At 42.2% G+C, this 16,424-nt stretch overlaps 1 protein-coding gene across 2 annotated transcripts in view; it reads left to right on the forward strand.

Annotated features, from left to right (window-relative positions):
• Window positions 1–16,424, forward strand: part of LOC121556115 (gap junction beta-1 protein) — a 35,608-nt gene that overhangs the window by 9,268 nt on the left and 9,916 nt on the right. The window contains exons 2-8 of one of the 2 annotated variants that reach the window (XM_045212455.1): window positions 2,901–3,039; window positions 5,429–6,339; window positions 7,063–7,556; window positions 7,886–8,019; window positions 12,588–12,724; window positions 13,288–13,448; window positions 14,744–14,826. In XM_045212455.1, the coding sequence (XP_045068390.1) occupies window positions 2,901–3,039; window positions 5,429–6,339; window positions 7,063–7,556; window positions 7,886–8,019; window positions 12,588–12,724; window positions 13,288–13,448; window positions 14,744–14,826 (2,059 nt within the window). The remainder of the gene's footprint in view (window positions 1–2,900; window positions 3,040–5,428; window positions 6,340–7,062; window positions 7,557–7,885; window positions 8,020–12,587; window positions 12,725–13,287; window positions 13,449–14,743; window positions 14,827–16,424) is intronic. The other variant, XM_045212456.1, reaches the window with a different exon arrangement.

Raw genomic sequence — 16,424 nt, forward strand, 5'->3', positions numbered from 1 at the left:
TGACCCATGTTACCAGAGGTCTCTAGTCTAAACGGTTCAATATGACCCATGTTACCAGAGGTCTCTAGTCTAAACGGTTCAATATGACCCATGTTACCAGAGGTCTCTAGTCTAAACGGTTCAATATGACCCATGTTACCAGAGGTCTCTAGTCTAAACGGTTCAATATGACCCATGTTACCAGAGGTCTCTAGTCTAAACGGTTCAATATGACCCATGTTACCAGAGGGGTCTCTAGTCTAAACGGTTCAATATGACCCATGTTACCAGAGGGTCTCTAGTCTAAACGGTTCAATATGACCCATGTTACCAGAGGTCTCTAGTCTAAACGGTTCAATATGACCCATGTTACCAGAGTTGGTCTCTAGTCTAAACGGTTCAATATGACCCATGTTACCAGAGGTCTCTAGTCTAAATGGTTCAATATGACCCATGTTACCAGAGGGGTCTCTAGTCTAAACGGTTCAATATGACCCATGTTACCAGAGGTCTCTAGTCTAAACGGTTCAATATGACCCATGTTACCAGAGGTCTCTAGTCTAAACGGTTCAATATGACCCATGTTACCAGAGGTCTCTAGTCTAAACGGTTCAATATGACCCATGTTACCAGAGGTCTCTAGTCTAAACGGTTCAATATGACCCATGTTACCAGAGGTCTGGTCTCTAGTCTAAACGGTTCAATATGACCCATGTTACCAGAGGTCTCTAGTCTAAACGGTTCAATATGACCCATGTTACCAGAGGTCTGGTCTCTAGTCTAAACGGTTCAATATGACCCATGTTACCAGAGGTCTCTAGTCTAAACGGTTCAATATGACCCATGTTACCAGAGGTCTCTAGTCTAAACGGTTCAATATGACCCATGTTACCAGAGGTCTCTAGTCTAAACGGTTCAATATGACCCATGTTACCAGAGGTCTCTAGTCTAAACGGTTCAATATGACCCATGTTACCAGAGGTCTGGTCTCTAGTCTAAACGGTTCAATATGACCCATGTTACCAGAGGTCTCTAGTCTAAACGGTTCAATATGACCCATGTTACCAGAGGTCTCTAGTCTAAACGGTTCAATAGCCTGAAACAATGAGGTTCATCATCACTGCTAATAGCCTGAAACCGTGAGGTTCGTCTAACCCGATCCTTGGGTGGTTGATGAGACTTGATTTGGTGGTCTTTTCTCCTACTTTTGTAGGTACGCAACAGCTTTTCGGAATCTTAAAAGCAGGGCTAGTTAGCTAATTGAAGATGTCTGTTGGAATGAGCTCTTTGGCTGATAATCGTGACGTACATTCCATGCAACAGTCTGTTCATGCTAACATTTTTTACGTTTAGAAGGAAAGTGTTTTTAGGTATGATGTAGTTTGTTGATTAAGACATGGAAGCGTGTTAAAAATGACCAACCAAGCATATCACAAATGTTTATAGGATTTTTTTTTGTATTGCAAAAACTGTTTGAGTGTTCCGCTAAGAGCGGAACCAAGATTTTGATTGGATGGATGGGGTGCTGTGTGTTATGTGCGTCATTGTTTTCCGTCCGGGTAATTGTTGTTGCTAGTTTCAAGTGCGTCCGACAGTCGTCTGCAATTTTATATTTATTGAAAGTGGATTACGCTGGTAAAGGAACACGTCACAACACGTTCTAAACCGCTCTGCTGACAAACACTTTTATTCTTGTCCACATGGCTGCTGATATCTTGGTCCTGCAACAGGCCATTTTTAAAATTACAATTTTATATTGAAAATGTTGACTTTTAATGTTACAGATAGCCATCCAACATTAAAAGTCAAAATTGTTAACATAAAGGGTAATTTAAATAGCTAGTTGTGGGACGAAGCTAGGCTGCGCTTTGCTACCACCGAAAATATCGTGAAGATTGCCCATTATTTTTTATATTGTAAGGACACCAAAAACGGAGGCAGTGGGAAAACCTATTCAAGTAAGTAAATACATTTTTGTAATGTAAAAAAAAAAAGCAATGTATTATTAGCTAGCTGGCTACTTCTGGAGATGCTTGTCATCGGCAAGGACTAGGGAGTTCGTTAGGATAAAAATAAATGGAATAGAGCTAAGCACAGACAACATCCTGGAGGAAAACTTGGTTCAGTCTGCTTTTCGCAACAGATACTGGGAGACAAATTCACCTTTTCAGCAGGACAATAACCTAAAACACAAGGCCAAATCTACACTGAAGTTGCTTACCAAGACTACATTGAATGTTCCTTAGTGGCCTATTTACAGTTTTGATTTAAATCGGCTTGACAGTCTTTTGGCAAGACATGAAAATGGCTGTCTTGCATTGATCAACAACCAGAGCTTGAATTTTTTTTTTTTAAAGAATCATGTGCAAATATTGTACAATCCAGGTGTGCAATACTCCTAGACTTACCCAGAAAAATAAATACATAAATAAAAGACTCACAGCTGTAATCACTGTGAAAGGTGATTCTAACATGTATTGACTCGGGTGTGAATGCTTATGTAAATTAGATATTTCTGTAAAATGTTCTAAAAACATGTAGTCATTATGGGGTGTTGTGTGTAGATGGGTGAGAAATTCAATTGAATCCATTTTGAATTCAGGCTGTTTAACGCAACAAAGTGGAATAAGTCAAGGGGTGTGAATACTTTCTGAAGGCGCTGTAGGTATCCACTGTATAACCATTTTCAAAGTCGTTTGGCTTTAGTCATCTACTTTATCAAAGTAACTTTAGTTACGTAAACTATATTTTTCTTAAGGGTAGCTTCAGTGTAGCTTAACTTCATCCAGTGTGAAGTAATGTGTAGCTTGGTAAACTATATTTTCAGACTGTCTTCCCCAACACTGACTTTGTGTCTTGTCCATAAAGCTATATTTTGTAATAAAAGATCCCAAGACTGATGCATTTCTGACTTCCTACAGGCCAATGTGGAGGTCCAAAGCTTCCTGAGCGAGCCTCATCCTGCCAATGGGCTGGACTGTGATAACCTCGTCAGGTCTTTGGATGCTAAATGTTATGCCATTGAGAAACTTTCAGCTGCATTCAAAAACCTGACGACGGGTAAGTTCGACTGAGTGATTTGTTACGTTGTATCGGTCATCGTGAACACAAAGCATATTGAAAACACTTGTGTAGCTATAGCAACATCATGCCCCAATCCCAACTGGACCCGAGACCCCCTATGGATTTGAGAGAGGATTTGATTGGTAGAAGCAATATGGTGAAACTTTCCACTTGGCCTATCAGAGGGCAAGGTGGTGCTATTACCATATTGATTGGGTTGAACGGTATCTAGATTTTCATATCCTTCTCTCCCCAGGATATATTGTAGTACCGATTTAGTACACAAGGAGGCGCAAGAAAATGCAACTTTGGATCAGACAACTGATCCAAAGGGCTTTGACTATAAGAAATATCTTGCTTCGTTTTGTAAACGCAGATCTAAAAAGCTTCTTATTGTAATTTCTGCTCAGCTTCAGACACATGTTGTGCTTCAGTTGCACTTCTAACCTCAGATGATAATTCACCAATGGGCATTTTATCAGTAGACAGCTCTCTGACTGATGTGGAGATACTCTATCAGTAGACAGCTCTCTGACTGATGTGGAGATACTCTATCAGTAGACAGCTCTCTGACTGATGTGGAGATACTCTATCAGTAGACAGCTCTCTGACTGATGTGGAGATACTCTATCAGTAGACAGCTCTCTGACTGATGTGGAGATACTCTATCAGTAGACAGCTCTCTGACTGATGTGGAGATACTCTATCAGTAGACAGCTCTCTGACTGATGTGGAGATACTCTATCAGTAGACAGCTCTCTGACTGATGTGGAGATACTCTATCAGTAGACAGCTCTCTGACTGATGTGGAGATACTCTATCAGTAGACAGCTCTCTGACTGATGTGGAGATACTCTATCAGTAGACAGCTCTCTGACTGATGTGGAGATACTCTATCAGTAGACAGCTCTCTGACTGATGTGGAGATACTCTATCAGTAGACAGCTCTCTGACTGATGTGGAGATACTTTTCTCAGTGTAACCAGCCTAGTTTTCTCTGATAAAATGCAAGTCTAACTTTGAGCAAAACATCAGGAAATGTAGCTGGCTACATTCTTTCTATGATAGGCCTAAACATTAGAAAAAGTATGGCAATGCATCATTTTTGCAAGAAATACCTTTCTTTTTCATTGTAAGCTCATTTATTTGTGTGGCTGCCAGCCAAATAGCGTTGCACTTCTGTTGTCATTTGATGAAAATGAAGCTATTTTCTGGCGAATTTGTTGCACTAATGTATTTTCTGTGAAGGAAAACTATAGTTACTCGTCCCTGATCACTCTATTGAAGCAAAAAAAACACTGACTTTCAATATAAAAGGCGACCCCTGTCAATACACAGCTGGACTCCCCTGCTTCCACTTTCTCCTGTTGTGCTGTTTACAAACAAACACCTGACTGGCTCAACCGTTCTGGGGAACTAAGTAAGCTTCATAATGTGATAGGTGAGATAAGAATGCAATCTGCTTTATATCATAACACATTGCACAAGCTGACTGCTGGTATTTTACTTAAAAAATAGCTACAAATATTAAAATGCATTAAAAATGAAAAACTTAGTTTAAAAATTGTTTTGATGGTATTGGAAAACCATCCCTTGGCTATTTCCAAATACACCGGACGGTATTTACCGCCCAAGACTAATTGCACACTCAAATCCTCTCTCATCTCCACAAGTGGGTATCTATGTGCCGTGGAGTCTAGAGCAGAGCTCACCAACCTTTTCTGAGTCCAGATCACTTTCTGAGTCCCAAAGCAAGCAGAGATCTACCGCTCAGATTAGTTATTTAATACATTTTATGGCTTATAAAGGTGTTGAACAAAGTGTTGACATTGCTGAATAACAACTTAAACATGAACTTATAAAAACAGCAGCGCTTCGCCGTATTCGTTGATTCACAGTATCAACTTTGCTGTGCGCTCGAGGAAACTGCAGACACGGTGATCTGAGCTATCTGATTGGCCAGCCGTAGGCCTATAGGTGCACTTGATTTGCTCTCTGGGTCTGCCGGGTAGGCGGAGTTCTACCTTCAGACACATGAAATGGTTCAACACGTTGCCTTCCCGGCGCTAGGGCTGTTGAATCAAGTGCACCTGCAGCCAACAGCGCTAAAGAAAGAAAAATAAGGCAAGGGATCCCCAAACTCTGTTCTGCCCCCCCTCCCCTCCCCTCCCCTCCCCACTGGGTGCACATTTTAGTTTTTCCCCTAGCACTACACAGCTGGTTTTAAAAGAATCAAATCTTGATATGTTAGTTAGTTATTTTAATTGGCTGTGTAGTGCTAGGGCACCAACTCAGACGTACACCCAGGGGGGGAAACCCTGGTCCAAGGGAACTTTTGGGATGGTCCGTATTTCTTAGGGATATCTTTCCGCAATTGGCTCCACAGATCCACAATTCAGTGTCCTAGCTTCCACCAGACAGCTAAACAGCCTGTCCCAGCCAGAGCTATCCAGAGACCGAGGCATCATGACATCGTCAGACGTGCTGAAGTTTGGTCCCATGCTGCAGAACATCCTCATGGCCGGCTCCATCACCAAGGCAGTACAGATGCTGGGAGCCTTGCTGTCTCTACAGCAACTCAAACTGTTCAGCATCTCCTCCTCCTCTTCATCCTCTTCCTCCTCTCAAGATGATCAGGTCTTCAGCATCTCCACCTCTTCCTCCTCTCAAGATGATCAGGTCTTCAGCATCTCCTCCTCTTCCTCCTCTCAAGATGATCAGGTCTTCAGCATCTCCTCCTCCTCCAAAGTGACCAAGCTCCCAGTCCCCAGCTCACCAACCAGCTCAGCCAGTCTGACCAAAGACAAAGAAGCAAAGGATCGGATCTTCGTCCGCAAGGAGAAGACACCGCAGCAGCCAAATGCAACAACGGTTACAACCACTCAAATCAAAGAGAACGACAGTCAAATCAGGCAAAAAACACCTGGAGCAACAAATCTAGGTAAGCTCCTCCCAGGGTTTACTAACCCAGCCAACCAGAAGACAGCCCTGGCTCCTCCCCCTCTAGATCCAGGAAGTGACATCGGAGTGCAGCACCAGAAGCAAACTTCATCTCAGCTGATGCAATTCCTGCGAACCAACCACAGGAACGAGCCATTCATGGAGTTTGCCGCTTTCTTCCAGAAGGCCAGCTACCAGTACACCTCCTCTGGTTTCACCGCCCCGGCAACGACCTCTGACCCCCTCATGGAAACCAAGAATGCCCAGGAAACTAAGAATGTTCTAGAAACTAACAACGTCAGCGTCCTGAAGAAGGAGCTGTCCTCAGAGCTGACGGATAACCAGCTGAACCAACATGTATGTATGTATAGTGTAATGTATTATGTATAGTGTTATGTATAGTGTAATGTATTATGTATGTAAAGTGTCTATTTTATATACAGCACTACTGTGAGTCTAAAACCATTTTCACCTCGGGGACATTCAAGTTAATCATGTCTTTTCCTAACCTACCATCTCCTACCATCTACCCTCTCCTACACTACCCTCTCCTACCCTACCATCTCCTACCCTCTCCTACCCTACCATCTCCTACCCTCTCCTACCCTACCATCTCCTACCCTTTCCTACCCTACCATCTACCAACTCCTACCCTACCATCTCCTACCCTACCATCTACCCACCATCTACCATCTACCCTCTCCTACCCTACCCTCTCCTACCCTACCATCTCCTACCCTCTCCCACCCTACCATCTCCTACCCTCTCCCACCCTACCATCTCCTACCCTACCATCTACCCTCTCCTACCCTACCATCTCCTACCCTTTCCTACCCTACCATCTCCTACCCTACCATCTCCTACCCTACCATCTCCTATCCTACCATCTCCTACCCGAACCTACCATCTACCCTCTCCTACCCTACCATCTCCTACCCTACCATCTCCTACCCTACCATCTCCTACCAACCCTACCCTCTCCTACCCTACCCTCTCCTACCCTACCATCTCCTACCCTACCATCTCCTACCCTACCATCTCCTACCCTACCATCTCATTATACCTCTCCTACCCTCCCAGGCCCCGGTGTTTACAGTAAAGCGTGTGGAGTCTGGAGGCTGTCTGATCTTCAGCTGTATAATTGCCACCAAGACAGAGCTCTGGGATATAGGAGACGTCTTTACTGAGGTGACAAGGAGCGGTCCTTCCTCTGATGTCATCACCACCTCAGAGAACAAGATGTCTGCTGCTAGTCTCCACTGTCAGAGTGTAGAGATCTCTAATATGACCCTCCACCCCCCAGCTCAATCCATCCACAGCCTACAGAACAAAGAGGGACATGTGATGGGGGAGGTTCAGGAAGATGTCAACAATATTAGTCTGACTCCAGAACTCCAGAGTTTCCAGAACTGTTGTTCCTTCGTTGCCCCGGGCAACCAGGGTCTGAGCATTCCGGGGTTCCAGATCCGTAAGTTTGAGGAGATGGCAGTGGTGGTGAGTCACGTGGTTCATCCTGGAAACTTCTACATCCAACAGGCCGACACCACCCTCCAGCTGGAGGGCCTCAACACTGAGTGAGTTATATCGGGTGTCCCAAATGGTACCCTATTCCCTATAGAGTGTACTACTGTTGACCAGGGCCCATATGGTGCCTCATTGATCTCAATGTTTACTCCGTAGTACCCTTCTCCCCAAAGTGTGCTCTTGTTCACTTCCCCTCAAGAAGCATTGGATTGGTGTAAGAAATATAGGAGACACACTCAGGGTGCGTCCTAAATGGCACCCTATTACTGATGTAGTGCACTACTTTTAAGCAGAGCGCAAGTCTAAAACAGGACTTTAATCAAGTCCTTTTCATTTAGTCATTTTCTCTCTACCCTGTCACTGGCTGGTTGTCTTGCAGCAGATTAAAGGGCAGCAGTAGTTTAGCAGAGCTGAAGTGTATTCCAGACATCGGGACCTACGTCATGGCCTGGTTCCCCCAACTGGAGAGGTGGTGTCGGGCACAGGTGGCCAAGATATGTGGCATGAGTGGAGGTAAGATATGTTTCATGACCAATGGAGGTAAGATATGTTTCATGACCAGTGGAGGTAAGATATGTTTCATGACCAGTGGAGGTAAGATATGTTTCATGATGAGTGGAGGTTAGAGTGTTGGGCCAGTAACCGAAAGGTTGCTAGTTCGAATCCCCGAGCCGACAAGGTGAAAAATCTGTTGGTGCGCCCTTGAGCAAGGCACTTAACCCTATGTGCTCCTGTAAATCACTCTGGATAAGAGCGTCTGCTAAATGACTCAAATGTAAAACATGAGGGAAGATATGTTTCATGATGAGTGGAAGTAAAATATGTCTTCTAAATGTTAATCCTAGAACACTACAGAATGTGAATAATCCCCAGAACACTACAGAATGTTAATAATCCCCAGAACACTACAGAATGTTAATAATCCCCAGAACACTACAGAATGTGAATAATCCCCAGAACACTACAGAATGTTAATAATCCCCAGAACACTACAGAATGTTAATAATCCCCAGAACACTACAGAATGTGAATAATCCCCAGAACACTACAGAATGTTAATAATCCCCAGAACACTACAGAATGTTAATAATCCCCAGAACACTACAGAATGTTAATAATCCCTAGAACACTACAGAATGTTAATAATCCCCAGAACACTACAGAATGTTAATAATCCCCAGAACACTACAGAATGTTAATAATCCCCAGAACACTACAGAATGTTAATAATCCCCAGAACACTACAGAATGTTAATAATCCCCAGAACACTACAGAATGTTAATAATCCCCAGAACACTACAGAATGTTAATAATCCCCAGAACACTACAGAATGTTAATAATCCCCAGAACACTACAGAATGTTAATAATCCCCAGAACACTACAGAATGTTAATAATCCCCAGAACACTACAGAATGTTAATAATCCCCAGAACACTACAGAATGTTAATAATCCCCAGAACACTACAGAATGTTAATAATCCCCAGAACACTACAGAATGTTAATAATCCCCAGAACACTACAGAATGTTAATAATCCCCAGAACACTACAGAATGTTAATAATCCCCAGAACACTACAGAATGTTAATAATCCCTAGAACACTACAGAATGTTAATAATCCCCAGAACACTACAGAATGTTAATAATCCCCAGAACACTACAGAATGTTAATAATCCCCAGAACACTACAGAATGTTAATAATCCCCAGAACACTACAGAATGTTAATAATCCCCAGAACACTACAGAATGTTAATAATCCCTAGAACACTACAGAATGTTAATAATCCCCAGAATGTTAATAATCCCCAGAACACTACAGAATGTTAATAATCCCCAGAACACTACAGAATGTTAATAATCCCCAGAACACTACAGAATGTTAATAATCCCTAGAACACTACAGAATGTTAATAATCCCCAGAACACTACAGAATGTTAATAATCCCCAGAACACTACAGAATGTTAATAATCCCCAGAACACTACAGAATGTTAATAATCCCCAGAACACTACAGAATGTTAATAATCCCCAGAACACTACAGAATGTTAATAATCCCCAGAACACTACAGAATGTTAATAATCCCCAGAACACTACAGAATGTTAATAATCCCCAGAACACTACAGAATGTTAATAATCCCTAGAACACTACAGAATGTTAATAATCCCCAGAACACTACAGAATGTTAATAATCCCTAGAACACTACAGAATGTTAATAATCCCCAGAACACTACAGAATGTTAATAATCCCCAGAATGTTAATAATCCCCAGAACACTATAGAATGTTAATAATCCCCAGAACACTATAGAATGTTAATAATCCCCAGAACACTACAGAATGTTAATAATCCCCAGAATGTTAATAATCCCCAGAACACTACAGAATGTTAATAATCCCCAGAATGTTAATAATCCCCAGAACACTATAGAATGTTAATAATCCCTAGAACACTACAGCATGTGAATAATCCCCAGAACACTACAGAATGTTAATAATCCCCAGAACACTACAGAATGTTAATAATCCCCAGAATGTTAATAATCCCCAGAACACTACAGAATGTTAATAATCCCCAGAATGTTAATAATCCCCAGAACACTATAGAATGTTAATAATCCCTAGAACACTACAGAATGTGAATAATCCCCAGAACACTACAGAATGTTAATAATCCCCAGAATGTTAATAATCCCCAGAACACTACAGAATGTTAATAATCCCCAGAATGTTAATAATCCCCAGAACACTACAGAATGTTAATAATCCCCAGAATGTTAATAATCCCCAGAACACTACAGAATGTTAATAATCCCCAGAATGTTAATAATCCCCAGAACACTATAGAATGTTAATAATCCCTAAAACACTACAGAATGTGAATAATCCCCAGAACACTACAGAATGTTAATAATCCCTAGAACACTACAGAATGTTAATAATCCCCAGAACACTACAGAATGTTAATAATCCCCAGAACACTACAGAATGTTAATAATCCCCAGAACACTACAGAATGTTAATAATCCCCAGAACACTACAGAATGTTAATAATCCCCAGAACACTACAGAATGTTAATAATCCCCAGAACACTACAGAATGTTAATAATCCCCAGAACACTACAGAATGTTAATAATCCCCAGAACACTACAGAATGTTAATAATCCCTAGAACACTACAGAATGTTAATAATCCCTAGAACACTACAGAATGTTAATAATCCCCAGAACACTACAGAATGTTAATAATCCCCAGAATGTTAATAATCCCCAGAACACTATAGAATGTTAATAATCCCCAGAACACTACAGAATGTTAATAATCCCCAGAACACTACAGAATGTTAATAATCCCCAGAACACTACAGAATGTTAATAATCCCCAGAACACTACAGAATGTTAATAATCCCCAAAACACTACAGAATGTTAATAATCCCCAGAATGTTAATAATCCCCAGAACACTACAGAATGTTAATAATCCCCAGAACACTACAGAATGTTAATAATCCCCAGAACACTACAGAATGTTAATAATCCCCAGAACACTACAGAATGTTAATAATCCCCAAAACACTACAGAATGTTAATAATCCCCAAAACACTACAGAATGTTAATAATCCCCAGAATGTTAATAATCCCCAGAACACTACAGAATGTTAATAATCCCCAGAACACTACAGAATGTTAATAATCCCCAGAACACTACAGAATGTTAATAATCCCCAGAACACTACAGAATGTGAATAATCCCCAGAACACTACAGAATGTTAATAATCCCCAGAACACTACAGAATGTTAATAATCCCCAGAACACTACAGAATGTTAATAATCCCCAGAACACTACAGAATGTTAATAATCCCCAGAACACTACAGAATGTTAATAATCCCCAGAACACTACAGAATGTTAATAATCCCCAGAACACTACAGAATGTTAATAATCCCCAGAACATTACAGAATGTTAATAATCCCCAGAACACTACAGAATGTTAATAATCCCCAGAACACTACAGAATGTTAATAATCCCCAGAACACTACAGAATGTTAATAATCCCCAGAAAGTTAATAATCCCCAGAACACTACAGAATGTTAATAATCCCCAGAACACTACAGAATGGGTTCATGATATGATGCCAGATCCTCTCTACTAATCCAACAGGACTCTGTTTAGCTCTGAGATCTGACAGGTTGGGGAAGATACTTTTGGTAATATATGTGGACACCTGCTCTTTGAACATCTTCTCTTTGAACATCTCATTCCAAAATCATGGGCATTAACATGGAGTTGGTCCCCCTTTGCTCTTTTTCACTTTATACCATGATAGAACATCTCATTTACAACCGACGAAGAAAGTAGTGCAAAAAAACAGAAATATGGGGTAAAACATAAAGTCAGAAATACAACAGAAAATATATATACAGTGTGTGCAAATGTAGCAAGTTGATTTGCCCAGCTGATTTGTAGGGGTCCAGATTTTGCAGCGCTTTCAAAGCTATAACAGCCTCCACTCTTCTGGCTAGGCCCCTTAGTTCCAGTGAAGGGGAAATCTCAACGCTACAGCATACAATGACATTTTAGACTGTTCTGTGCTTCCAACTTTGTGGCAACAGTTTGGGGAAGGCCCTTTCCTGTTTCAGCATGACAATCCCCATGTGCACAAAGCGAGGTCCATACAGAAATGGTTTGTTGAGATCGGTGTGGAAGAACTTGACTGGCCTGCACAGAGCCCTGACCTTAACCCCATCGAACACCTTTGGGATGAATTGGAACGCCGACTGCGAGTCAGGCCTAATCTCCCAACATCAGTGCCCGACCTCACTAATGCTCGTGGCTGAATGGAAGCAAATCCCCGCAGCAATGTTCCAACATCTAGTGGCAAGCCTTCCCAGAAGAGTGGAGGCTGTTATAGCAGCAAAGGGGGGACCAACTCCGTATTAATGCCCATGATTTTGGAATTAGATGTTGGACGAGCAGGTGTCCACATACTTTTGACCGTGTAGCGTATTTCTGCCAGCTCTGAGAACAATGAGGTCAACTTATGTATTTCTCCTCTGTCTGTCAGACAACAATGAGTTGGAGGTGGAGGTGAGGAGGCTGGACTACGGAGACACTTCCTGTCTGTCTCTATGGAACATCAAGGAACTCAGTGCTGAGATGACATCACTTCCTCTACAGGCCATACAGGTCTCCCTGGCTAATGTGAGTGGTTCAACCTGGTTGTTGTCATGTTCTACTGTGGCTAATACTTAACCATACCACAACTTATACCATACCGGTATATAACATCACTTGTCAATGTGTTAACGACAAGTCTCTATCTCAATTTGACTGGACAAATAAAGGTTCAATAAATTAATGAGTTATTGATGATGCACTGTTGATATACAGTGGGGAGAACAAGTATTTGATACACTGCCGATTTTGCGGGTTTTCCTACTTACAAAACATGTAGAGGTCTGTAATTTTTATCAAAGGTACACTTCAACTGTGAGAGACGAAATCTAAAACAAAAATCCAGAAAATCATGTATGATTTTTAAGTAATTAATTAGCATTTTATTGCATGACATAAGTATTTGATCACCTACCAACCAGTAAGAATTCCGGCTCTCACAGACCTGTTAGTTTTTCTTTAAGAAGCCCTCCTGTTCTCCACTCATTACCTGTATTAACTGCACCCACTGTATGTAGGCAGATCATATATTTTATACTTGTCTCCTGTATTATTATATGACCTAATAAAAGATAGTCCTCTCATCCCAGGTGCGCCCAGTGGATGGGTGTGGCTGGACCCAGCAGTCAGTGTCTTGGTTCAGAGACATGGTGGACAACAGGACGCTGTACGCACGGCTCTACCCTCAGGGAGATGGAGACAACACCACGGTGGAACTCTTCATAGAGAAGGGCAAACTGGGGGCAATGAGGTATTAGTCAACCTGAGCACCAGAATGCTATACTCCACAACTTGATTGGAGTCCACCTGTGGTACATTCAATTGATTGGACATGATTTGGAAAGGCGCGCACACACACCTGTCTATATAAGGTCCCACAGTTGACAGTGCATGTCAGAGCAAAAACCAAGCCATGAGGTCGAAGGAATTGTTTGGAACCACCAAGACTCTTCCTAGAGCTGGCAGCCAAACTGAGAAATCGGAGAAGGGCCTTGGTCAGGGACAAGAACCCGATGGTCACTCTGACAGAGCTCTAGAGTTCCTCTGTGGAGATGGGAGAAACTTCCAGAATGACAACCATCTCTGCAGCACTCCACCAATCAGGCCCTTATGGTAGGGTGGCCAGACGGAAGCCACTCCTCAGTAAAAGGCACATGACAGCCCGCTTGGAGTTTGCCAAAAGTCCCCTAAAGGACTCTCAGACCATGAGAAACAAGATTCTCTGGTCTGATGAAACCAAGATTGAACTCTTTGGCCTGAATGCCAAGCGTCACATCTGTAGGAAACCTGGCACCATCCCTACGGTGAAGCATGGTGGTGGCAGCATCATGCTGTGGGGATGTTTTTCAGCGGCAGGGACTGAGAGACTAGTCAGGATCGAGCAAAAGATGAATGGAGCAAAGTAGAGAGAGATCCCTGATGAAAACCTTCTCCAGAGCGCTCAGGACCTCAGACTGGGGGCGAATGTTCACCTTCCAACAGGACAACGACCCTAAGCACACAGCCAAGACAACGCAGGAGTGGCTTCGGGACAAGTCTCTGAATGTCCTTGAGTGGCCCAGCCAGAGCCCGGACTTGAACCCGATCGAACATCTCTGGAGAGACCTGAAAATAGCTGTGCAGCAACACTCCCCATCCAACCTGACAGGGCTTGAGAGGATCTGCAGAGAAGAATGGGAGAAACTCCCCAAATACAGGTGTGCCAATCTTGTAGCGTCATACCCAAGAAGACTCGAGGCTGCAATCGCTGCCAAAGGTGTTTCAACAAAGTACTGAGTAAAGGGTCTGAATACTTATGTAAATGTGATATTTCAGTTTTTTTTTTTTTTTTATACATTTGCAAACATTTCTAAAAACCCTGTTTTTGCTTTGTCATTATGGGGTGTTGTGTGTAGATTGATGAGGGGTAAAAACTATTTAATACATTTTAGAATAAGGCTGTAACGTAACAAAATGTGGAACAAGTAAAGGGGTCTGAATACTTTCCGAATGCACTCTGTACTTTTGACCAGAGCCCTTTTTGCTTGGTCATTCTGTCCCTTTCAGGAGAGGAGCCTCTCTGTCTCTGAGACTGGCTCAGAATGGACATGCTGAACATGACAAGCTGAGGAACCTGGGAATCAAGAGAGGTAGGTGCCATCTACAGTGTTGCCTGGTGATCATTCTGAGTTTGCCCACTAGAGGGCACCAGCCTATATACAATAGTCTTGAAGCCCAACTCTCATTGCTCTCTCTCTCTCTCTCTGTCTCTCTCTCTCTCTCTCTCTCTCTCTCTCTCTCTCTCTCTCTCTCTCTCTCTCTCTCTCTCTCTCTCTCTCTCTCTCTCTCTCTCTCTCTCTCTCTCTCTCTCTCTCTCTCTCTCTCTCTCTCTCTCTCTCTCTCTCTCTCTCTCTCTCTCTCTCTCTCAATTTAAGGGCTGTATTGTCATGGGAAACGTGTGTTAACATTGCCAAAGCAAGGGAAGTAGATAGTAAACAAAAGTGAAATAAATATTAACAGTAAACATTACACCACGAAGTTCCAAAAGAATAAAGACATTTCAAATGTCATATTATGTCTATATACAGTGTTGTAATGACGTGCAAATAGTTAAAGTACAAATGGGAAAATAAATAAACATAAATATGGGTTGTATTTACAATGGTGTTTGTTCTTCACTGGTTGCCCTTTTCTTGTGGCAACAGGTCACAAATCTTGCAGCTGTGATGGCACACTGTGGTTTTTCACCCAGTAGATAAGGGAGTTTATCAAAATTGGGTTTGTTTTCGAATTCTTTGTGGATCTCTGTAATCTGAGGGAAATATGTGTCTCTAATATGGTCATACATTTGGCAGGAGGTTAGGAAGTGCAGCTCAGTTTCCACCTCATTTTGTGGGCAGTGTGCACATAGCCTGTCTTCTCTTGAGAGCCAGGTCTGCCTACGGCGGCCTTTCTCAATAGCAAGGCTATGCTCACTGAGTCTGTACATAGTCAAAGCTTTCCTTAAGTTTGGGTCAGTCACAGTGGTCAGGTATTCTGCCACTGTGTACTCTCTGTTTAGGGCAAAATAGCATTCTAGTTTGCTCAGTTTTTTTGTTAATTCTTTCCAATGTGTCAAGTAATTTATCTTTTTGTTTTCTCATGATTTGGTTGGGTCTAATTGTGTTGCTGTCCTGGGGCTCTGTGGGGTCTGTTTGTGAACAGAGCCCCAGGACCAGCTTGCTTAGGGGACTCTTCTCCAAGTTCATCTCTCTGTAGGTGATGGCTTTGTTATGGAAGGTTTGGGAATTGCTTCCTTTTAAGTGGTTATAGAATTTAACGGCTCTTTTCTGGATTTTGATAATTAGCTGATATCGGCCTAATTCTGCTCTGCATGCGTTATTTGGTGTTTTTCGTTGTACACAGAGGATGTTTTTGCAGAATTCTGCAGGCAGAGTCTCAATTTGGTGTTTGTCCCATTTTGTGAATTTATGGTTGGTGAGCGGACCCCAGACCTCACAACCATAAAGGGCAATGGGTTCTATAACTGATTCAAGTATTTTTAGCCAGATCGTAATTGGTATGTCGAATTTTATATTCCTTTTGATGGCATAGAAGTTCCTTCTTGCCTTGTCTCTCAGATCGTTCACAGCTTTGTGGAAGTTACCTGTGGCGCTGATGTTTAGGCCGAGGTATGTCTAGTTTTTTTTGTGCTCTAATGCAACGGTGTCTAGATGGAATTTGTATTTGTCCTGGCAACTGGACCATT

The sequence above is a fragment of the Coregonus clupeaformis genome, unplaced genomic scaffold, assembly GCF_020615455.1.
Source record: "Coregonus clupeaformis isolate EN_2021a unplaced genomic scaffold, ASM2061545v1 scaf0015, whole genome shotgun sequence".
NCBI classification, from domain to species: Eukaryota; Metazoa; Chordata; class Actinopteri; order Salmoniformes; family Salmonidae; genus Coregonus; species Coregonus clupeaformis.